General features: G+C 42.2%; 2 protein-coding genes across 2 annotated transcripts; one reads left to right on the plus strand and one right to left on the minus strand.

The window, feature by feature from the left end:
• Positions 1-1,051: 1,051 nt before the first annotated feature.
• LOC105058247 (galactoside 2-alpha-L-fucosyltransferase) lies at positions 1,052-10,692 on the minus strand. Its single transcript, XM_010941127.3, has 2 exons — positions 10,355-10,692; positions 1,052-2,799 (listed from the first exon to the last, which is right to left on the minus strand). The coding sequence occupies exons 1-2, from the start codon at positions 10,629-10,631 to the stop codon at positions 1,334-1,336; spliced, it is 1,743 nt and encodes a 580-aa protein (XP_010939429.1). The 5' UTR covers positions 10,632-10,692; the 3' UTR covers positions 1,052-1,333.
• Positions 10,693-18,742: 8,050 nt separating this feature from the next.
• Positions 18,743-22,043, plus strand: LOC105058248 (probable LRR receptor-like serine/threonine-protein kinase At1g51810). Its single transcript, XM_010941128.3, has 9 exons — positions 18,743-18,870; positions 19,220-19,760; positions 19,980-20,443; positions 20,555-20,690; positions 20,903-20,974; positions 21,070-21,138; positions 21,236-21,307; positions 21,440-21,511; positions 21,597-22,043. Exons 1-9 carry the CDS (start codon positions 18,795-18,797, stop codon positions 21,622-21,624), a joined length of 1,530 nt encoding a protein of 509 aa, XP_010939430.1. The 5' UTR covers positions 18,743-18,794; the 3' UTR covers positions 21,625-22,043.
• The last annotated feature ends 943 nt before the right edge of the window (positions 22,044-22,986 follow it).

The raw sequence follows: 22,986 nt of genomic DNA on the forward strand, positions 1-22,986 counted from the left end.
CCGCAATGTAAAGAGCCACAGAGGGAAAATTGAAGGCCCATTTATTACTGCCCTGTTAAATCTTTAGTTATATGTTATTATAGCCATTAAAAATCTGGATCATGTCATGTATGCTTTTATGAAAAATAATTTCTGCACAATTTTTTTTGAAAATAAATAATTATGATTATCTATATTTTAGGTCAAGAGATCCCCTATTCCACATCTTTACCCTCAATAATTCTTTCATAAATAAATTACTGATATTAACTATTTAATATTATGGCATATCGGAGTGCAAAGTCTCATATGGATGAAAAGAGGAACTAAATGAAATTACTCCCCATCTGAACAACTTTATAGGTGGGATGCTCAACCCCACTCTTTCGTAGTTGTGAACATATTTCGAATTTTCAAGAATATAAAATCCTTGCCATGGAAAATATTTTGTCCATTTAGATAAACCCCAAAGTACTTGTGAGCTCTTATCTACCTCTAAGGTTTATATATGCATCCTATACTGCACATGACAAAATTTACTTTATAGCAACAAAATTTATTTGTGACTAAATGTATAGATTTTTGTAGCCAAGGCATCTTAACGATTTGGTATGTTAAATGTACAAACACACAAAAAAAAAAAAGGGACACACCCTACTTGCAGGAAGGATTATTATTTCAGTGATGTCTAGGGATAAAGGTGGCTTTTAAAAAAAAAAGATAATTTTATCCTTCCAATTCTCATTATTCCAAGTTGGTAGCAGCAGGGAATGCGTTTTTATAATTTCATGAGGTGACAAATTATTTTATGATTATTTATTATAGTCAAAATATAATAATATATGGTATTATGTTATTAGTTTTTGAGTAATATTTACATTGCTATAATACAATATTAAAAACAGGACATCGAATAAACAATGGGCAAGGATGCTATAATACATTTATAGTATTTTTTGGTACTAGATGAATTATTTTAACATTATAAAATACAACAAAAATATTATAATAGATCATATTATATTATCAATTAATAATGAGATAATAAATATTAAAACATGGCATACACTGTCCGAGGCAATGTATAGCATGATATATAATAATACAATTTATTATTTTCTACAATTAATGAAATGAAGAGATCATATCATACATTAAAACAATGTGTCTCGTCTTGCATAGGATAACAATGTCATATACAGCAGCATAAGATATATAGAATAATACGTCGGTGAAGGTTGATATGGTGATCACCCAGGAGTACTACTCTGCCAACAATTCACAATCTTAGACTATAGTGATGAACTCTGATCCGAACGCCAGAAGTCAATATGCACCATATATATATATATATCTACTGCTCCACCGGATCAACGAGCTTAAGGCCCCAGCTTACATCTTCGCAATGCCTCACATGTGGGATAACAACTCCTGTGTCAATGACTGCCTTTGCTTTGCAATCGTAATAGGGAGGAGTATGAAAACAAGGTTCCATGGACAAAGCTCGACGACAAGGAGGCCTAGGCATGGTCCCGTTTTCAGGCCTGAACAGAATCCATGGCTTCAATCCTCCAAGTCCTTGTGCCACGTACCCAAATGTAGACCATGCACTGGTGACCAACGCATCAGTCAAGCTCAAAAGATACATCTCTGCCCATGCTTTCATCTCGTGCATCTGCTTCTCCGTCTGCTGGTATCCTTCATGGCTTGGCTGGTAGACACTAACAATCTCACCTGTGGTGGTTGGGTGCTCCCAATACATGCTCCTGATTTTTTCAAAGTATACAGAATCCAAGGATGTCACAAATACTACTTTTGAGCCAGCAACAGTACTCGAGACCAATGGATCATGGAGACTGACGTCAGGCAGCAACTTTTCCTTTAGAGAACATGCAAGGATCTGGTCTAGGACATGCTGAACTGGAGAATTTCTTACATCAAAAACCCTGACCTGAATGCCCGTTCGTTCTTCAGCCTTGGCAAGATAAGACCAATAAGATCTGGTGATCAAACCCCACACTGAGTTGGTAGGGTGGAACAGATAACGTCCCAAATGATGGAAAACAGTCTCTCTCTGAGGGAAGAGTCGACCAAGCTCCTCTTCATATGTTGGGATTAGAAAGAGTGAAGGCACAAAATAGACGTTTGATCTGAGCAAAAGCCAAGGGATCTTTCGAAAGACTTGTTGATCATCTTCACAGAAGAAAAGCTTATCAAAGTCACCATAATCATGGCCTAGATGGAGATAAACATAAGCAGGTAGTGATCCGTTTGCATTACCATCAGGAATGTCACTGATAGCCTTACGTTTCAGCATGTTTCCATAACTCTGAGGAGCCTTTTTGTTAAAGCTGCTAAATTGGTTAATGGGGAAATCTAAAGGTAGAAGCCAGGAAGTCTCAGGAAATGGTTCACAAAAGAGGTCAGCCATGTCAGCACCTCTGTCAATAAGTAGTAACCTGTTTGTAAGAAGAGCATAAAGGAATGCTGAAGCAAGACTAAGCATCCTGTTACCCAAGCCACTATACGATAACCATACCACATAGTTGCACTCCATAATCTCAGTCCTACGACCAGACTTCAGCCATTTGATGGCGTTGTTGTACGATTCAGTGTTTGGACCGCATTTCTTTTGGAGAGATTCGTGTCCTCTTAGCCTCTCTAACAGATGAGGAGAAGGTATGTGGGGCGATTTTTTGCGGTAGAGCACAGACTGATACCTGCTGAGACAGGATCCTTCATCAAAACCAGCTGCTAGTAGCCCTCCGAGAAATCTGTCCCTTGTGTTGTTAGAGGATCCAGAAGAGCCAACTCTTGGTCCTAATAATTGCACAATCATAAAGGTATGAGCTACGTACGAATGTGAAGAGACGTCAATAAGACTCATAATAAAAATAATGAAAAAATGATTAGATGCTGTAGCAGTATTTCAACTTGTAGAAGGTATCGGCAATGGATTGGTTCGGGTTGGGTTCGTTTGAATCCATTTGGGTTTGTGTTAAAATAAAAAACTTTAGCCCATGCCCGGTTCTTTTATAATGAGACTGGAAAAATGTAAACCCATACCAAATTCACTTATTTTACATAAATATGTACTCACCCATCAACCTATTTATGTTCTCACTCGTCAATCATATGTATGGGTAAAAAATAAAACAAACATAATATACAAAGGTCAAAAACAAGAAAATCACATTTAACTTTAAAAGTTTTGTGTGTGTGATGTGTGTCATGAACTTAAAGGCAAGGCTAACTAAAATGCATCACTACAACTTAAAATCATATGGCCCACTATATTCATGACTTCTATAGTTCTTTTTAAAATAGTCAACTAAAGTAAATGAAAAATTAAAAAACTATCACCTACTGAAACCATTCTAGGTATAATATTACAATATGTAATTATAATTAGATTTTATTAGGATGGATGCTTGTCCAGGGCACCACCTCTCAAGATTTTTTCGGTACCGCACGATGCAGCAGGAAGAAAGAAGAAATAAAACAAAAACTATCAAAATACGTAGATCAGCCACAAAAGGACTCGTCTCCACGGGACATGTAAACTTCACCATGAAAAAGAAATTTTACAAGAAGAGATCTCATCCTCAATCCTTATACATCCAATTTCTCTCTCACAGAAAGTTCTCTCTTATAAAAGCTCTCTCTCTAGAAAGACCCCCTGAACCCCTGAAGCGACTGCTATCCGCTGTCCAAGAACCCTGCTCCTTCTCTCTACGGCGTCCACGCATCACCTCCTTCATGGCTTCTTTGCTTTCCTGCAGCTGATAGAGCCGTGCACGAGAAACACTATTCATGATTAATCACAGGCGGTGAAAACCAAAACCACGCCCCTGTTTTACTTGATCAGGGATAAGGCTTAAATCCAATTAGATTAGGTTTAATACTTTTAATCAAGCCCAAAATCCTTCCCAAGCCGTTGGATCCTCACCGCAAGCCACTAGAGCCGTCCGATCGCGATCAATCCATGAAATAGTACCGTGGACCGTGAGAAATGGATGAAAAATGATTTCATGGTCCATGCACCGGTCTGTGGACCGCCCGATCCACAATGGATCGAAAAAAACCAGGCCCCAGCGGTGCCTGGGCCTGGGCCGGCCGGTGCATGCGGGCCTGGGCCGTGCCCGTGCCGGGCGCCTGGGCTCGGGCCGTGCCCCGCACAGCCGCGCCTGGGCTGGGCCGCACGCCCGCTCTTGGGCCGGGGCACACGCCCACGCCTGGGCCGCACGCCCCACATCGGGCCACGCCCTGCGCGCCTGGCCCACGTGCTGTCACGCACTGGAACGTATCCCGCCACCTGCAGCAGCACCACCGTCGCTCCGCCGGCCCGCCACTGATGGTCCTCCATCGCCTCGAGTTTCATGCTGACTTTAAATACACGTATCTCGACCATCTGGACTCCGTTTGAGGTAATCTTAGTCTTGTTGGACGTTATTTTTCATCATGAACCTCGCTGTGGACTCAATATGGATCGAATCTCAAGGCATCAAATTCTAACAATCTTCACCTCAACTCGATATTCGACCTCCTCCTAACTCCGAGAGCTTCTAGATCTCCTCGCCTCCATGTCCTGGGGCAATCGCTTGCTGATCATGGACGGACAAACATGAGAGTTGAGCCAGGCCACTCGATCCCATCTCCGCCGTATGCTGTGATCCTCCTGACCTGAGACGTACATGGGGCATCATCCTGTGGCAATAGAAATCTCACCTTGCGATGTCGCCTCTCGTCTTCCCAAGTCTCCTGTCTCGTGTCCTATCCACCTCTATCTGAAGCTCCACCTCGCTTTAGACTCCACCTAGCTCCTCCAGCTGACTGTCTCAGTGCCTCTGATCGCACAGCTCGATCCATCCGGCAAATATACAGTGCCCTCACTGTTCTCCAAAGAGTCAAACTGCTCCTCTCTGCAACATACATGATGGGTGCATGCAGAATTTAATATCCACTATTGAGAAAAAGTAGATACCTCATCAGATATCTCCATCTGAATTGCTGTCGGCCGTCGCTACAGCAGCCACCGTCTGATTTTTGAGTTGAGGGCAATCTTTGGCTAGATGTCCCAACTCCTCACACTGGTAACACCTGATTTTGCTCAAGTCCCTTTTGGACTTGGACCGCCCTCGTTGCGATCTTCTGTTGCTCCGTCTACCGCCTCCTGCTCCTCTAGAAACCATCAAAGCTGAGCTACCGCCACTTGAGCTCGAAGTCGGATTCTCCCTCCTATGAACCTCGTTTTGGAGTATCACTGCGATGACTTCGTCTATCTTGATGGTGCTCTTCTCCACTAGAAGAGCAGTCACCAAAGACTCATACAAAAGAGGAAGCAACACTAGCAAAACCAACGCCCTGATCTTCTCCTCAACATTCTCACCAATGTTGAGAAGGTCGATGAGGATTTTCTGGAAATGACTTAGATGCTCCTGCACACTCTGTCCCTCAGCCATCCGCAGCTGGTAAAACTGTCTTCAGAGGAAAAGAGTGTTGGTGAGAGATTTCGTCATGTACAACTCCTCGAGCTTCGACCACAGCACCATCGGAGAGTCTCGCTCAGCATATGGATCACCACCTCACCTGCTAGGTACATGTGGATGGTACTCACCACCTGTATTTGTAGCCATCTCCAATCCTGCACCTTCATGATGGTCGGCTTCTCCTCACACAAGAGAGCATCGATCAACCATTGCTGGATGAGCACATCCTTCACCCTTGCCTGCCATAAGAAAAAATTATTCTTACCATCAAACTTGTTGATCTCCATCTTGATTGTTCATGTCTTCTCCATCTTCAATCTTGCTCACCACCGCTACAATCTGCATCCTTATATCGCCTCGCTCTGATATTACTTGTTGGGATGGATATCTTGCCAGGACACCACCTCTCAAGATCTTTTTGGTATCGCGCGATGCAGCAGGAAGAAAGAAGAAATAAAATAAAAATAATCAAAATACGTGGATCAGCCATAAAAGAGCTCGCCTCCACGGGGCATGCAAACTTTACTATGAAAAAAAAAATTTACAAGAGGAGATCTCACCCTCAACCCTCGTACACCCAATTTCTCTCTCACAGAAAATTTTTCCTCACAAAAGCTCTCTCTCTAGAAAAACCCCATTGAACCCCTGAAGCGACTGCTGTCTACTATCTAGAAGCCCTGCTCCTTCTCTCCACGGCATCCAGGTGTCACCTCCTTCACAGCTTCTCTGCTTTCTTATGACTGATAGAGTCGTGCACGAGAAATACTGTTCACGGGTGCTCACAGGCGACAAAAACCAAAACCACACCCCTGTTTTTAGGGCCTTTTATGATGCTTAAACCCAATTAGATTAGGTTTAACACTCTTAATCAAGTTCAAAATCCTTTCCAAGCTGTTGGATCATCACCGCAAGCTACCAGAGCCATCCGATCGTGATCGGTCCATGAAATAGTATCGTGGACCGCAAGAAATGGATGGAAAATGATTTTACGGTCCATGCGCCGGTCTGTGGACTGCCCGGTTCACAGTGGATCGGGAAAAACCAGGCCCCAGTGGTGCCTGGGCCTGGGCCGGCCCGCACGCGCGGGCCTGGGCCATGCCCGCAGCGGGCGCCTGGGCCCGAGCCATGCGCCCCGCGCCGAGCCACGCCCTGCGCGCTTGGCTCATGTGCTGCCGCACATTGGGCCGCATCCCACCGTCTGCGGCCGTGCCACCACCGCTCCGCCGGCCCGCCACCGGCCGTCGACGGTCTTCCATCACCTCAGATTCTGTGCTTACTTTAAATATATGTATCTCGACCATCCGGACTCCGTTTGAGGTGATCTTGATCTTGTTGGACTCCGTTTTTCATCGCGAACCTCGCTGTAGGCTCAATGTGGATCGAATCTTGAGACATTAAATCTTAACAGATTTGAATAGGTTTGTTCTCACATCATTTATTTACTAAAGAAATCTCGTATGTTTATATAAAATTAAAAATTTAAATAATATCTTGCAACTTTATGTTTTGGGTGAGATCCTATGCTATTTTATTTATTTTGGTGGTTTTGGTTTGTCTGGAATCGAGACTGATTTTGTTTACTCGATAGAGCTATAATAGTTCCATACGATGTGTGCCTTTTTTTTTTTTATTTTCTTAAGGATAGTTAGATGAACTTTTATCAAGCAAGTTCCTCTTGCTTTCTTCTATTCAAACTTGTACCTTATCCCAGGTCTGTTCTTCCTCTTTTTTTTTTTGCTTGAGTTCTCTCTCTCTCTAAATTAGCTTATTATAAATTTATCCTCTAAAATCACTATATATATATATATATATATATCAAATTATTTTATTTTTACAATGATATTTCTCTAGTTAGATTCTACTCACAAGGATATTGACTTGAGATCTTCTAATTTATTGAAAATTTAAGTTAATCATTTTATAAAGAAAGATTGATTTCGTGCGAATTGTTCTATTGATTGTTAGATAAATCAAAGATTAACTTATTTCGAAATTAATTCTAGACATGTTAGATTCTAGATGAGTGGTGAAACTTATGCAATAGTTTCAAACATAAAAAGTGGATCAAGATTTAACTTTGATGTGGTATGCTCTAGGAATAGTAAAGATAAAAAAAAAGTCAAAGTTTTGCTATAGTCCTATCTAAAACTTTGAAAGAATGGATCTTTCTTAAATTGTGATGTAAAGTGATATTTTTGTTAGGATTCATTTGATAAACCTATATAATTTGATAAATTTAGATTAAAGTGCGCAGCGAAAGCATGGTAGTTTAAGAAAGGATGTGATGATAAAGGATTTGAATATTTTTTCTTAACGAAGGAGGCAATTTAGGAGCTTAAGGATAAGATAGAAGCTTTCAAGGTTTCAACTATGCAATATACTAATTTCGAAGATGAAATTATTTTGAGGAGAGAAGAATGTAATAACTCAATTTTTTTAAAAAAAAATCTAAGGCTTAAAATCTCTAGCATGAATCTCAAAGAAAGGAAAAAGAAATTAAAGAAAGTTTGAAATTGGATAGAAGACTCCCGATTGGAGTCTTTCTTGTCTCTGTTTCTGGTTAGAATAAGGGATCCTAGGGTAGCCAAATCCTAGGATCCATGCTCTATAAAAGAGTCTCTCCCCCTCCATGCCATCTTGCCCCAAAATCTCCTCCACCATCGATGAAATCATGATGGGAGTCTTCCTCTTCTCTATTTCTGGTTAGGATAAGGGATCTTAGGGCAGTCAAATCCTAGGATCCATGCTCTATAAAAGAGTCTCTCCCCCTCTGTGCCACCTTGCCCCAAAATCTCCTCCACCACTGGTGAAATCATGGGTATAAAGGGGTTCTTTTCATTAATTGATCTCAAGTAAGCCACCATCAATCGACCATGAGATTTAAGGTATTGATTTATTAATCCTCTTTCTCTTCTCTTTTCCAAACATCATGAAGCTTTTGATGGCCAGACTTAGCCATCGGCTGTCGGATTTTAGAGGGGATTGGACCTCTCCTATTTCATTTTCTTCTTTTTCTTCCACCAGATCAGTTGCAGTCATTGGGCACGGCCATGCACAGGTGTCCGAGGGCCGAAGCCACTGAAGGGGGACTGTTGCCTTTTGGGAGTGACCACCGACAGCCAGCCGAGCCCTTTTTCCTCTCCCTTTGCCCCTCTCCTATTTCCACGAGCAAGAAGAAAGAAGAAAAGAAAAAAAAAAGAAGAAAAAGAAAAAAAACTAAGAAAGAAGAAAAAGAAAAAGAAAAGAAAAGGAACAAGAAAGAGAGAGCTTCTCTCTATTTCTTTTCTCCTCTCTCTATCTTTTCTCTCCACTCTCTCTACAAGTTTCTCTCTCTGAATCTCTTCTCTCTCTTCATAGATGTCTCTCTCTAGAAATCTTATAGATCAATAGAGGGTTTCTAGATCAACTGGTCGACTCAAGGAGTGGGCCCTGGTGAGTCACAGGGGCTTTAAATTAAATAATTCATATTTTATTATTTTAATGTTGAAGTTGGTTGTATAGGAGAGTAATCTTTCAGGCAAGAGATCTTCCAATATGTCACTTAGCACCTGATTTGTAAAATTGGGGTGCAGATTGAGATTAGAAGATTAATTGGGCATCAATAGAGATAAGAATCTCTGTACATGATCACCATTATGTATGCTATTTTATCGTTGAACTTGTATCATTAAATTCGTATCGATGAATTTCCTATGTTTGAGATACTATTATTTTCTGATTTGATTTTTCAATATGAGTACGTTATGTGAATATATATATATCAGTGATTGATGGCATGATTATGTGGATATGATATACTTATATTGATCATACTAAAAACTGAAATTGATTGATGAAATCAACATGTAATAAACGATGGAAAGAATATGGTTTGGACTAGCCTTGTTATATGGAATAGCCTCCATAGGCTTATATATAGAAATTCAATCCAATAAAGATCGAAGAATAGCCGATCAAGAGCTTATGTCTGGGACAGCCTCCATGGACTTGCATGTGGGAATATGATCTGAGAAAGATCATGAAGAATTTGATCCGAGAAAGATCATGAAAATTCGATCCAAGAAAGATTATGAAAATTTAATCCGAGGAAGATCATAAAAAATCAATCCGAATAAAAATCATCATATAGTCTTGGTTAGTCCAAAGTCAAAAAGAAAAATATTAAGCAAACTAGATATGTGATAAGAGAAATAGATGGTAAGATATGAAACTAATGCTGAATGAAAGGTTTTACTTGTTGACATGTGGTGATGCATTTTTTTTGACAAGATAGATAATTGACACATGTTTATACAAGTATTTGTATTATTCTAGATATTTGATATGAGATTTTATGTTTGTTGCTATTTTAAATTATACTATTATATTGATGTGAATGTGCGGAGATTCTGACTGGACTTTAAAGTTTACTACCCTTCTTTTTCTTCTTTTTTTTTTTCAAAGTTGCAAGATGCTCACGGTACGCTACAGTTTGGTATCACAAATGAATGGATGAATAAATAGGGTGTTTTTGATATCCAATTGGATAATATAGAAGGAATTGATTTTGTACTTGTGCAAATTTTGTGAATTATTATGAAAATAAATTATTATTATTTATAGATATTGAGATGTTTTAAGAAATTTTATAAGCCTTTCATATTTTTAGGGCTTGTCCTAAGTAGTGTGCGGTCATCATGTATCCGATCCGAGTATTGGATTCGAGACATGATATTTATAACTTAAGATTTTATCTATAAAAAACTAGTCAAAAATATTATTTAAAACTTTTATTCATATATAAATATTCAAATGTATAGTCAGATAAAGGACCAAACAACGGCCTGGTCCCATAATTTCTTGATAAATGCTAATGAAAAATGGAGAACAATGAAGTAGGAGTACACCTTGTTCTGCGCTTGCACTAAGGTCTTCTCTTCCATCGCCTCGGAGGGCGCCGCAAAGCCCATCCGTTGCTGGGTTTCTATAGGAACTGGACACGAGGACGAGAAGAGGAAGGAGCATCAAGAAGGCCACCAGGAATGCCGTGGGGCTTCCAAAACCTGCACCGAGGTTGCCAAACCTCTCATCTGGCCCAGCTAGATGAGCTCCCTCGCCCTCAGGTGCGGTGGAGCTGGCTGGAGGTGGCCTCTGCCTTCGGATCCGCTTCGTATCCATCTCCATTCCTCTCAAGCATGGGCCACAAGATTCCCAAAGGGATCCAATTCCGACAAAACTAGTGCCGTGTCTGGGACTAGGGAAGGTTAGGTTAGAGAAGGACAGAGCGTTCACCAACAAAGAAGAAAACGACAGAGTTCTGACTTTGCCTTCCATTTCTGGAAAGGAGGCCAAAAAAATGATGAATTGGTTGGTTATATGATACAAATACGTGTGGGGCATCTGGAAATCTCTTTCTGTTGATTTTTTACTGTCCATTTAAATTGAGGTTTGGTGGAATGAATACATCAACTAAGCTGCACAATTCAGACGTCAACCATGCATCCCACCAACCTTGGATAAATTTTGAACAGAGCAACGCTACAATTACCCATAACAAATCACTTTTTACCAAAAACCAGAAAAATCACTTAAAAAAAAAAAATCGAGTGTCTTGCACCAACCAGGCAATCACTTTGTTTCGCATATTAAAAGACGTGCTTTACGGTACCAATTCCATGAGAGTTTTGTTTAGAAGTGTTGGGTGGATGTCTGGTCAGGACACCACCTCCTAAGATCCTTTCAGTACCACGCGATGCAGCAGGAAGAAAGAAGAAACAAAACAAAAAGAAAAACAATTAAAATACGTGGATCAGCCACAAAAGAGCTCGCCTCCACGGGGCATGCAAACTTCACTATGAAAAAAAAATTTTACAAGAGGAGACTTCACCCTCAACCCTTATACACCCAATTCTCTCTCACCTGAAGTTCCCCTCACAAAAGCTCTCTCTCTCTTGAAGACCCTCCTGAACCCCTGAAGAGCCTGGCGACTGCTGTCCAAGAGCCTCCTGCTCCTTCTCTCTCAGCGCCCTCGCCTCTCTCTCTTCTCGGATTCGTACGGCGGCGAGAAAACGAACCACTCAACCCTCTGTTTCGTCACAGGCCTTTTTAAAGGCTTAAACAGAGTTTAAACCTAATCTAATTAGGTTTAAGAGTCCTAAACAAGCCAAATCAACATCCCAGACCGTCGGATTAAGACCGGGAGCTACCTGGGCCGTTGGATCGCGCTCCGGTCCACGGAATAGTGCCGTGGACCGCGAGAAACGCGTGGGAAACGCCCACGCGGTCCACAGGCCGCGCCGTGGACCACCCGGTCCACGATGGACCGGGGCAAGGGGGCCAGCAGGCCGCTGGCCTGGGCCGGCCCGCGCGCGCGGGCCTAGGCCGCGCTTGCGCGCGGGGCCTCGCGCGCTTGGGCCGCTGGGCCGCAGGCCTGGGACGCGCGTCCGGCGCTGGCCTGGGTCGCGCATCCCGCGCGCCGCCGCCTGCGGCCGCGCCGCTGCCGCCCGCCGCCGGTCGCCAGCGGTCCTCCATCATCTCGATTCTCGTGCCGACTTCAAAAGCTCGTATCTCCTCCATCCGAGCTCCGATTCAGGTGATCTTGGTCTCGTTGGACTCCGTTTTTCGCCGCGAACCTCGCTGTAGGCTCAATGTGGGCTGAATCTTGAGGCGTCAAATCTTAACAATCTCCATCTCGACTCGATATTCGGCCTCCTCCAAACTCCGAGAGCTTCTGGATCTCCTCGCCCCCATGCCCTGGAGCAATCGTCTGCTGATCATGGATGGGCAAACATGGGAGTCGAGCCAGGCTGCTCGATCCCATCTCCGTCGTATGCTGTGCTCCTCCTGACCTGAGACCTGCTCGGGGCATCATCCTGCGGCAATAGGAATCTTACCTTGCGACGTCGCCTCTCGTCCTCCCGAGTCTCCTGTCTCGTGCCCGATCCGCCTCCTGGAGCTCCACCTCGCTCTGGGCTCCACCTGGCTCCCGATGCTCCACCTTGCACTGGACTCCCTGTCAGGTAATAATGTCCTCTGCTCCCCTTCTTCCCCTCCAGCACAATCCTATCGCCGCATATCACCCTAAGGATTCCTCCACCAGCTACCGTCCTGTAGCCTCTCGAATCCAGTCTGCTAAGTGAGATAAGATTCCGCCTGAAATCGGGTATGTATCGGACCTCCCCCGATCTTTTCACTGCACCGTCATGTGTCCTCCAGCTGACCGTCCCAATGCCTCTGATCGCACAGCTCGATCCATCCGGCAGATATACAGTGCCCTCACTGTTCTCCAAGGAGTCAAGCTGCTCCTTTCTGCAACACACATGATAGGGGCATGCAGAATCTAATATCCACTGTTGGGAAGAAGCAGATACCTCGTCAGATATCTCAAAGACATCTCCATCTAAATCACTGCCGGCCGTCGCTACAGCAGCCACCGTCCGATTTTTAAGTTGAGGGCAATCTCTGGCTAGATGCCCCAACTCCTCACACCGGTAACACCTGGTTTTGCTCAAGTTCCTCCTGGACTTAGACCACCCTCGTTGCGATCTCCTGTCGCTCCGTCTACCGCCTCCTACACCTCCAGAAGCCACCAAAGCTGAGCTATCGCCACCTGAGCTCGAAGCTGGGTTCTCCCTCCTGAGAACCACGTTCTGGAGTATCGCAGCGGTGACCTCGTCCATCTTGATAGTGCTCTTTCCCGCTAGAAGAGCAGTCACCAAAGACTCGTATGAAGAGGGAAGCGACGCCAGCAAAACCAGCGCCCTGGTCTTCTCCTCAACGTTCTCGCCAATGCTGAGAAGGTCGGTGAGGATCTTCTGGAAGTGGCTCAGATGCTCCTGCACGCTCTGTCCCTCAGTCATCCGCAGTTGGTAAAACTGCCTCCAGAGGAAAAGAGTGTTGGTGAGAGACTTCACCATGTACAACTCCTCGAGCTTCGACCACAGCACCGTCGGAGAAGTCTCGCTCAGCACATGGATCACCACCTCATCCACCAGGTACATGCGGATGGTACTCACCGCCTGCATCTGTAGCCTTTTCCAATCCCGCACCTCCATGGTGGTCGGCTTCTCATCGCACAAGAGAGCATCGATCAACCCCTGTTGGATGAGCACGTCCTTCACCCTTGTCTGTGACAAGGAGAAATTGCTCTTACCATCGAACTTGTTGATCTCCATCTTGATTGTTCCTGTTTTCTCCATCTTCAGTCTTGCTCACCACCACTGCAATCTGCGTCCTTGTACCGCCTTGCTCTGATACCACTTGTTGGGTGGATGTCTGGCCAGGACACCACCTCCCAAGATCCTTTCAGTACCACGCGATGCAGCAGGAAGAAAGAAGAAACAAAACAAAAAGAAAAACAATCAAAATACGTGGATCAGCCACAAAAGGGCTCGCCTCCACGGGGCATGCAAACTTCACTATGAAAAAGAAATTTTACAAGAGGAGACCTCACCCTCAACCCTTGTACACCCAATTCTCTCTCACCTGAAGTTCCCCTCATAAAAGCTCTCTCTCTCTTAAAGACCCCCCTGAACCCCTGAAGAGCCTGGCGACCGCTGTCCAGGAGCCTCCTGCTCCTTCTCTCTCAGCGCCCTCGCCTCTCTCTCTTCTCGGATTCATACGGCGGCGAGAAAACGAACCACTCAACCCTCTGTTTCGTCACAGGCTTTTTTAAAGGCTTAAACAGAGTTTAAACCTAATCTAATTAGGTTTAAGAGTCCTAAACAAGCCAAATCAGCATCCCAGACCGTCGGATCAAGACCGGGAGCTACCTGGGCCGTTGGATCGCGCTCCGGTCCACGGAATAGTGCCGTGGACCGTGAGAAACGCGTGGGAAACGCCCACGCGGTCCACAGGCCGCGCCGTGGACCACTCTGTCCATGGTGGACCGGGGCAAGGGGGCCAGCAGGCCGCTGGCCTGGGCCGGCCCACGCGCGCGGGTCTGGGCCGCGCCTGCGCACGGGGCTGCGCGCGCCTGGGCCGCGTGCCCCACTGGGCCGCGTGCCCGCCTGGGCCGCAGGCCTGGGACGTGCGTCCGGTGCGGGCCTGGGTCGCGCATCCCGCGCGCCGCCGCCTGCGGCTGCGCCGCTGTCGCCGGCGGTCCTCCGCCGCCTCGATTCTCGTGCTGACTTCAAAAGCTCGTATCTCCTCCATCCGAGCTCCGATTCAGGTGATCTTGGTCTCGTTGGACTCCGTTTTTCGCCGTGAACCTCGCTGTGGGCTCAATGTGGACTGAATCTCGAGGCGTCAAATCCTAACAAGAAGTGTGGTAGGCCAAGAATTGAAGGGGGAAAGGAAATAAAAAAGAATTTTGTATTAGTTTCTTTAGCTTGGCTTCTTTCAAATGAGCATGGCACAACCCTTTATGGAGAATTCATGACCACCCTTCATATATTCTATAGTAACCTACCAAACATTATTATAATGACTTTTCATATTATATAACATTTCATTTTTTCATTGAAAAAAATATAAAGACAAATGACTCCTCATCTATTATGACTTTCAATCTACCCTAGACTTATGCAGCATATGTCATTAGCCAAGTTTAATTTCCAACGGAGAGTAATGAGAAACTAGCCGAATCTATCTTCCTAAATCATCTCCTATTTTGGTTTCTGCCGTCTCTACCAATTGAGCCCATCCTCGACGCCATTGTGACTGGATGCTGGAGCCTCAACCACCAGCGAGTGATCGGAGGTCTTCCCGGCCGCAAGTCATCCACCGATCCCCCATTTTGACCAAGACTTCTCTTCTCTTTCTTTCCTTCCAGCCGCCACCATCGCCGTCGTCTCCCACTGTTGCCATTTCCGATTCTTCGGCTACCACCCACCGCCACCACAGGATCACCACCGCCGCTTGTTTCTTATAAAGCAACGAAGACGGTTTCCCCTCCCTCTCTCTTTCTTTTCCGCCTCTCTCTCTCTTTTTTCTCTCCAAGTCCTTTCTCTCTCTCTCTGTACATGTACCATTCTCCGTAGACTTCACGTTAACCCTGTGCAAAGTTTCGGATAGATACTTTTGTGACCGTCCATCGCATCGGCCTCCATGTCAGACTTCGCCATGCATATTCCGAAGCTCCACCTTCACAACCAGTGACATGGTGCCTTCACCCTAAAACAACGTTATTTGAGATCTAACCGATTGATTACTCAGATCATATTACATTGGACCATGAGATGAGTGACTTCCTGAATGATATTTTTAAGATTTACAAAGCATTTCTATTTGTGATATTGCATTAATTGTAAATATTATATTGCTGGCTTTTTTTCTTTTTCTAGCTAGAACACCAAGATGGCCATGTATAAAAGTGTGGCCGGAACAAAAACGTTGGACAAAAAATAAATATTCTTTTCTTGCAAAAATAATGACTATGATCATCTGATCTATAGTCGTATATCAAAATGCCAATAGCATATCTATATATAAAAATGCCAATAAGTTATGTCTAGAAATGATCTAGATTTTTAAATTAATTAGTTATAATCTATGTTCGGTTGCAATGTCTGCTCAAGATTTTAAATTTACAACAATCTAATAAAAAATCTCAATTTTAATATAAAAATAGTTATTTGTAATTAATTAAAGTTTAATGGAATATATGTCACCTTCATCTCTGGTTCAGGAATACTTTTTTTCTCTTTTTTTTAATGTTCTTAGAGTAACCTTATTATAATTGCCTGAGTTCGCTGTCATGCAGGTATTCTATATTTGCGCCATCACTCTCAATGCAACTAAATGGAAAACTATAGGAACTATCAGTGATTAAGTCATCTATTATGCCGGAAGTTATAACATTAAATTCAATCATAATAATTGGTTACAAGCGATGGAAGTTAGCGGTCCCTTCAAAAAATGTTTATATGATTCCCTAAGTTTGCCACCATGTAGGTGTTCCTTGGTTCAGACATTCACTTTGAATCCATATTATTTAAAATTCAAGGGATTAATTAGTGCCAGGTCCATCTACTAGGGTTTCTCATCTGACTTAAGACTCTATGTGATGTACTATTTATACTGTAGAATATTGTACAACTTGATGGCTGATATTAGAAAATAGACGGCCATCAAATAAGGCATGTCATATATGGTATATAAAATCATCTTGTTTGTTGATTATTCATTTTTTTATGGTAGTTATCGAGTGCTGTACAGCATTCTATAGTGCAAGCTGTGCATCTCAAAAGATCCATGCTCTTCAAACCCAATAGCTTATAAAAAAAAAAAGTAAAAATTTGAGCATAGAAAAATGCTTAATCGGCCGTAACACGTTACTTGCAATAGAAAGAGACTACAGCAATATAACCTGTTGGTGAGAGCGTTGTAGTTTTATTATGTTTTTTAATTATCTTTTTTCTGTTAAATTGGTATTTGAGCACGGTACTGTAAGATTTCTTCTGATAATAAATTGGGTGGTTATTGACTTCCAGTATTTACTCAAGAAGGAACTATTTAGATAATATATGTTTGCAAGGTTTTATAACTAAATACTAAAATATTTTTTTATTTTATCTCAATGATTTAAAATTAAAAAGCACGCTGCATCAACAATCCAAGGTGAACTATCCTATGTAAGATAATTCATCTAGACATGCTCAAGAGCACCGATACAAAAGCATGACTTTTTTTTTTTTTTTTTTTTAAAGTGGTACTGTATAATGTCAAAGCAATCTTTTATTAGAGAAACTATCGCTGAAGTGGAGCCTAGTAGATTATATGTATCCTTTTTTGTTTAATTTTACCAAAAAAACCAAAGAGAAAGACCCCACTGACATGGCTCGACGGCAAGGACCTCGGTGCCTTCCCGTCAATTCTCATGGTACATGTTCCTAATCTTCTCAGACTTCATCTCTCCACAATTTTCTTTCCTCTCAGTTCATATGGATGCCTTGCTCTAAATTCTCTCCTCTTGACCCTTTTTCTTTCTCACTTTTTAAGAAGATATATAATGACAGTGAAGCTTTCATTGGCTTGGCGGGTGTTCACATATTTGAACCCAATTAAATATGAGATGGGTTTAGACTAAACTTTCTTTTGATCCAACACAACATGACCAGTTGCTCTACCTATTTGGAAGCCTTGCATTTTTCTATCAAACTCTAGATTAAGACTATTTTATTTGTTAAATCGGGCTAGATCAAACTATGTTAAACTAGGGATGCAGATCATGTCTGTTGGCTTGGAGGTTGTGTTGGGCTGCGCTTGCGGCTCGCATAATAGAGTAGTGGGCCTGAGCTCACCCCAGCCCAAGAGTTAGCCCATTATTTTCAACCTAGGTCCAACCTCATCTGCTGCAACTGATGCCAACCAATTGTTTTTTCCCCTTTTTCTTTAGTTTTGCCCTTTCTATTTGATTGAGCTAGCATTTTCAACATGTTTTCTGTTTGTTTTCCCTTTCCGTACTCAATTAATCAAAAATCACAACAAACCAAACTAATTGCTGGAATGAGGCATATCCAAGTTGATCAAGAATGTGTTTGGTTCATGATAGAAATTGAAATCAAAATCAAAATGGATTGGAATGAGAATCGGAATAACTATATCCCTGAAGCATTTGGTTCATGACTGAAATTGGAATAAAAATTGAAATGAAGATTTGAATCTTTAGGAGAAAATCAGAATTGAATTTTAAGGAGATTGACTTATTTTCATTTCACCTCAAAATCGAAATCGAAATAGAACTCCTCCTAACCAAATAGTTAGATTAGAAGTCATCCATCCCTATTCTCATTCTAGGCCTAACTCCCCTGAGTTAAATATCCCCAAATGTTCTAGATCTAGTCCCAAATAAGGATCTATTTTCTCCAGAGCCTCTGAGACCGTACACTATGCCAATAACAAATGTGTGTTGCTATGGGTCAGGCATCAAGATGATCATTTGATGAATGAGACCCATAAGAAGATGCATGCATGATTGGCGTGGTGCACCGTCATATCATATACATGGGGTAAGGTATAATTTCTCCTGGATTAGGCGCTTCAGCTCAGCACGTTCGTGATGAATCACAAAGAAAAAAAAGAAGCATTTCAAGCTTCCCACTAACATAAAGTTCTTTTAGACGGCGGAAAGAACTCAATTCCTTATTTTAAAAGGAGAGAAGAAAGGAATAACTGGCCGCCATGTCCACTGAGACCCCAAGAAACGTATCTCAGCTTGACCGGGTCCACCGCTCAAATCTTTATTCCTTAACAAGAAAAACATCCAATGTCCAACCACCAAACCCTTAGCCGGCAAACTGCTGTTTTTAAGTAGCTGTCGCCACCCTATCCTCCTTTCTTTAGCCAGACTTCTCTTTAGAGGTGCACGCGTGCTGCTCCCAGGTCCCAACCCATCATACCCTTGCGATGCCCCTCCCCGTTCTCTTCCTTTGCCTCCTCAGCTTCCCTCTCTCCCTCCATGCTTCTGACCCTCCTCCAAAAGGTAAGCCAATCCACACATCACTATTGGAATACTAGAAACATTTGCCATCTGTTTAGTTTCCATTTTTTTTCCTCCCATTGTGATCATTGGCACTTGATTGTGTGACTCAGCAAGTTCCTTCAGCTCAAAATGAGATGTGTGCATATATATTTGTACATTCTGATGGACTACCAACCAGTTTTCTTTCCAGTTTTGCTCTCATTCTTCATCTTGTTTTTCTTGACACCTTGACATATAGAATTCATAGCAAAAAGCCAAGCAGTGGTGCAAAGCTTGACAAGGATTTACATGACTTTTGAAAGGCAATGTGTTCTTATATTGATCCATCTTAATTATATATAATGCATAGGTTCCCACATAAACTGTGGGTCGCAGGAGGAGGACACCATTGGAGGCATCAAATGGATTGCCGACGATGGTTTCATCAAAGCGGGGAACATATCCAAGCTCAACATTCCAAATATCATGCCTCTGCTTTCTTCTCTCCGGTACTTCCCGGACAAATCAGCTCGGAAATACTGTTATTTGATCACCGTGGCCAAAGGAACTAAGTATTTGATCCGAACAACATACTATTATGGAGGTTTTGATGAAGGTAACGAGCCCCCAGTTTTTGATCAGATAGTTGGAGGGATGAAATGGAGCACGGTGAACACCACAGAGAACTATGCCAAGGGCCTGGCCTCCTACTATGAGATCATCATGGTGGCAACCAGGAAGACAATGAGCATTTGCTTGGCGAGGAATGAGTACACTGTTTCAAGCCCATTTATATCTGCTCTTGAGGTGGAGTACTTGGAAGATTCTATATACAACTCAACTGATTTCAAAACTTATGCACTGAGTACTGTTGCCCGCCATCGCTTTGGTTATGATGGCCCGATAGCAGGGTAAGAAGATTACTTGAACTATTTCTGCTTTATTTAGAGAACAAGAATAAGAGAGAACTACTATTCTTATCTTGCAATTAAACTACTAGGAGATAAGGAAATCAAAGGTAGTCACAGGGTCTGATTCTTTTCTCTTTGGAGAATTCCTTGAACAAGTAGACATGATAGGTAAATGAAAAAGAGAAAAATGTTGATTAATGATGTTGGCTCCATGCATAGCTATCCAGATGATCCATTCAACCGGTTTTGGGAGCCTTTCAAGGACACCAACCCTGTAGTCGAGAGCCATCGGAACATAACATCATCCCATTTCTGGAATTTCCCACCAAAAATGGCGTTCCAGACTGCTCTTACAACCAGCAGAGGCAAGAAGCTTATAGTCAAGTGGCCTGCAATGGCACTGCCTGCTGCAAAGTACTATTTGGCACTCTACTTTCAGGACAACCGAAGCCCAAGTGCATTTAGCTGGAGAGTTTTCGATGTTTCAGTGAATGAGAAGACCTTTTATTCAGGCCTCAATGTTTCGACTGCAGGCGCCGTGGTCCATGGGACGAAGTGGCCTCTATCCGGACAGACACAGATCACATTGACCCCTGATGTGAATGCCTCTGTTGGCCCAGTGATCAATGCAGGGGAGCTCCTGATGATGGTCCCTCTTAAAAGAAGGACACTTGGTAGAGATGGTAATCAAGGCCCCTCTTCTGTAAAGAAACTTCTCTTTTGCTGAACTTTATTGTTAATGAACTGGTAGTATGTATGTCTGTCATCTTTCACCTTGATTTTCTTATCATCAGTGCGTGCAATGGAGGCAATTGCAAGAAGCTTCAACAACCCACCCTCAGACTGGAGTGGAGATCCTTGTTTACCCCAAGAGAATTCTTGGACTGGTGTGACATGCTCTCAAGGGAAACATGCCCGAGTAACCGCACTGTGAGCTTGAAAGTTCATTTCCTAGTATCACAGAAGACATCCATGGGATATTAATTGAACTCCCATCTTTAACGTTTAACTTTCCAAGGAAAAATTTGAAGGCCTGTAGGCTTCGGCTTTATTGGAGACTTTGAATTAGCTAGATTTTCCCATTTCCAATTGAATAGAACTATAAATCCTGATGCTAACACTTCTTGTTGCCTCTATTCCAGGAACCTTGCAAACTTCGGCCTTACAGGATCATTGCCCAAGAGCATAGCCAAATTATCAGCAATCTCTAGCATGTAAGCTTCTTTGAATGCAATATGAGCTTCAAAGATGAGCTCATGATTCTGAGTTCAAAGATGGAATTTAACCAACAGTTCTGTGGTGATTGCAGCTGGCTTGGTGGGAACAAACTTTCAGGTCCTATTCCAGATATGGGCTCCCTCAAGCAGCTGGTTTCGTTGTAAGTTAAAGAGCTCCATTGTTATTACCCTTCTCATGTTTCTGAACAGTTTGATCTCTTTTCACTAATTATCACATTGTTCTTCTACCAATTGAAGGCATTTGGAGAATAACCAGCTTACTGGATCTATCCCTTCATCATTAGGAAACCTTGAGAAACTTCAAGAGTTGTAAGAACTCAAAACCCCAGCGAGAATTTCATGTTCGATCCACTGAATATTTCAAGCACTAGTAACGTATATGTAGAAGACCCCCCTTGTCATCAATATCACGTCACTGATTCTAATGTTCTTGATTGATAGATTTCTCCAAAACAACAATCTCGAAGGCCAAATTCCTGAAAGTCTAAAAAGGAGAAGTGGAATTCATATTCAGTAAGTCCTATCCCTTGTTTTCCAGCTTTCCATTCAACACAATCTTTTTGCGTTGCATGACTCGTTTGTTCTGGTCATTCTATAGGATTTCACCTGGAAATCAAATTCACTGAGGTGCAGTGTATTATAGCAAGATAGGAAGCACTTGTGTATACCAAACTGCTGTCAAACTCCAGTCAAACCAAATAAGGAACAATGGTACAGTGACATGTTTCTTGAGCTCATTTCAAGGACAGAAAGGGCTGTGGAAGTGGAACATCTCGCTTGAATTCGTCTTTAAGAACAACTTTTATAGCTTATTTATGCTTGTTATAAGAAGCGAATGGACTTACAGTAATATCATATTTTGTGCCCAAAATTCAGAGTCTGATGATTTTGATCATGTAAATGTTTTTTGCTGTAGTTTGTTTTCCTGTTATGCCTGCTGTCATATCAGGAAAAAAAAAGGGATGAGACCATGCAAATATTTGATTGATGTAGTTGATCACTGTTTGAACAAATGAGGTTTTATTTAACGTTAATTACCTTTTTTTTCTGCAATGGAAGGGTACTTCAGACTGATCATAGAACTATATGTTCCAAAAATGCACATTGTTGAGTGTTTGAAGAGCAGGCAATTGGTGCCTGAAGGAGTTTGGATAGCTATCAGTTCCAGAACTGCCAGATATTTCTGTCATATTATGCCTATTTAGCAATTCAACGGTAGAAGAACAACATGAAGAGTCTTAATGTCTTATTGATTAAAGCTCGAGGAAGAACTCAGAAAACAATAAATCCATAAATAATTTGATAATAGCTTATAAGAAAACTTATTAAAAAATACATAGTAAATCAACATAGCTTCGTGTGTGCTTCGCGCTAACACTATACATTTTAATAATATCATCAATTGGATCTTGATGAAAACGATCCAATGTAAGATAGATGTTTCAACAATAAAGTCATGGTCAACAACTTCTATTAGTTGCATACATAATATATAATTCATATAAATGCAATACACTACGTATATGAATATTCTAGTCATTAAATTAATTCTCCAGTATTATAAGATTGCCATATTGTGAAATCAAAGATAGGAAAACAATATCAATAACCGTCAAGGACTTTGCCGGCTATTTGGGGTTGGTATTGCAAATTCTTGTTAACCAAGCATTATCGAACTTGAAAATAGTCCATCGCTGGATATGCATTTCACAAGTGGCTCTTTCCATCATTTCCATCTGACCTTAGAACTAACTTTAATATTGTATAAATATATCAAGAAGAAAATTAATGTTTGAAAAGGTATCCTAGAACCATTGACTATCTGAACACAAATACAAACATAAACACAACAATACAAGCATTATTATATTATCAGGTTTTTATGCAAATTTCGGCTAATGGAACATACCCTGTGTCATACCTAAGTTGAACCCAAATCCAGCCCATCATCAACAAGGAAAATGTGCTGGCCAGGACTAGTTTCTGAC

The sequence above is a fragment of the Elaeis guineensis genome, chromosome 15, assembly GCF_000442705.2.
Source record: "Elaeis guineensis isolate ETL-2024a chromosome 15, EG11, whole genome shotgun sequence".
NCBI classification, from domain to species: Eukaryota; Viridiplantae; Streptophyta; class Magnoliopsida; order Arecales; family Arecaceae; genus Elaeis; species Elaeis guineensis.

What these genes read in the sequence shown, in the direction of transcription:
- LOC105058247 (XM_010941127.3), bottom strand. Translation starts at nt 10,631, where the DNA reads ATGGAGATGGATACGAAGCGGATCCGAAGGCAGAGGCCACCTCCAGCC. An exon ending in TAGTGCAAGCGCAGAACAAG is followed by an intron (nt 2,800 to 10,354) that starts GTGTACTCCTAC and finishes TGCAATTATTAG; the next exon opens with GACCAAGAGTTGGCTCTTCT.
- LOC105058248 (XM_010941128.3), top strand. Translation starts at nt 18,795, where the DNA reads ATGCCCCTCCCCGTTCTCTTCCTTTGCCTCCTCAGCTTCCCTCTCTCC. An exon ending in CATGCCCGAGTAACCGCACT is followed by an intron (nt 20,691 to 20,902) that starts GTGAGCTTGAAA and finishes CCTCTATTCCAG; the next exon opens with GAACCTTGCAAACTTCGGCC. An exon ending in CTCAAGCAGCTGGTTTCGTT is followed by an intron (nt 21,139 to 21,235) that starts GTAAGTTAAAGA and finishes TACCAATTGAAG; the next exon opens with GCATTTGGAGAATAACCAGC.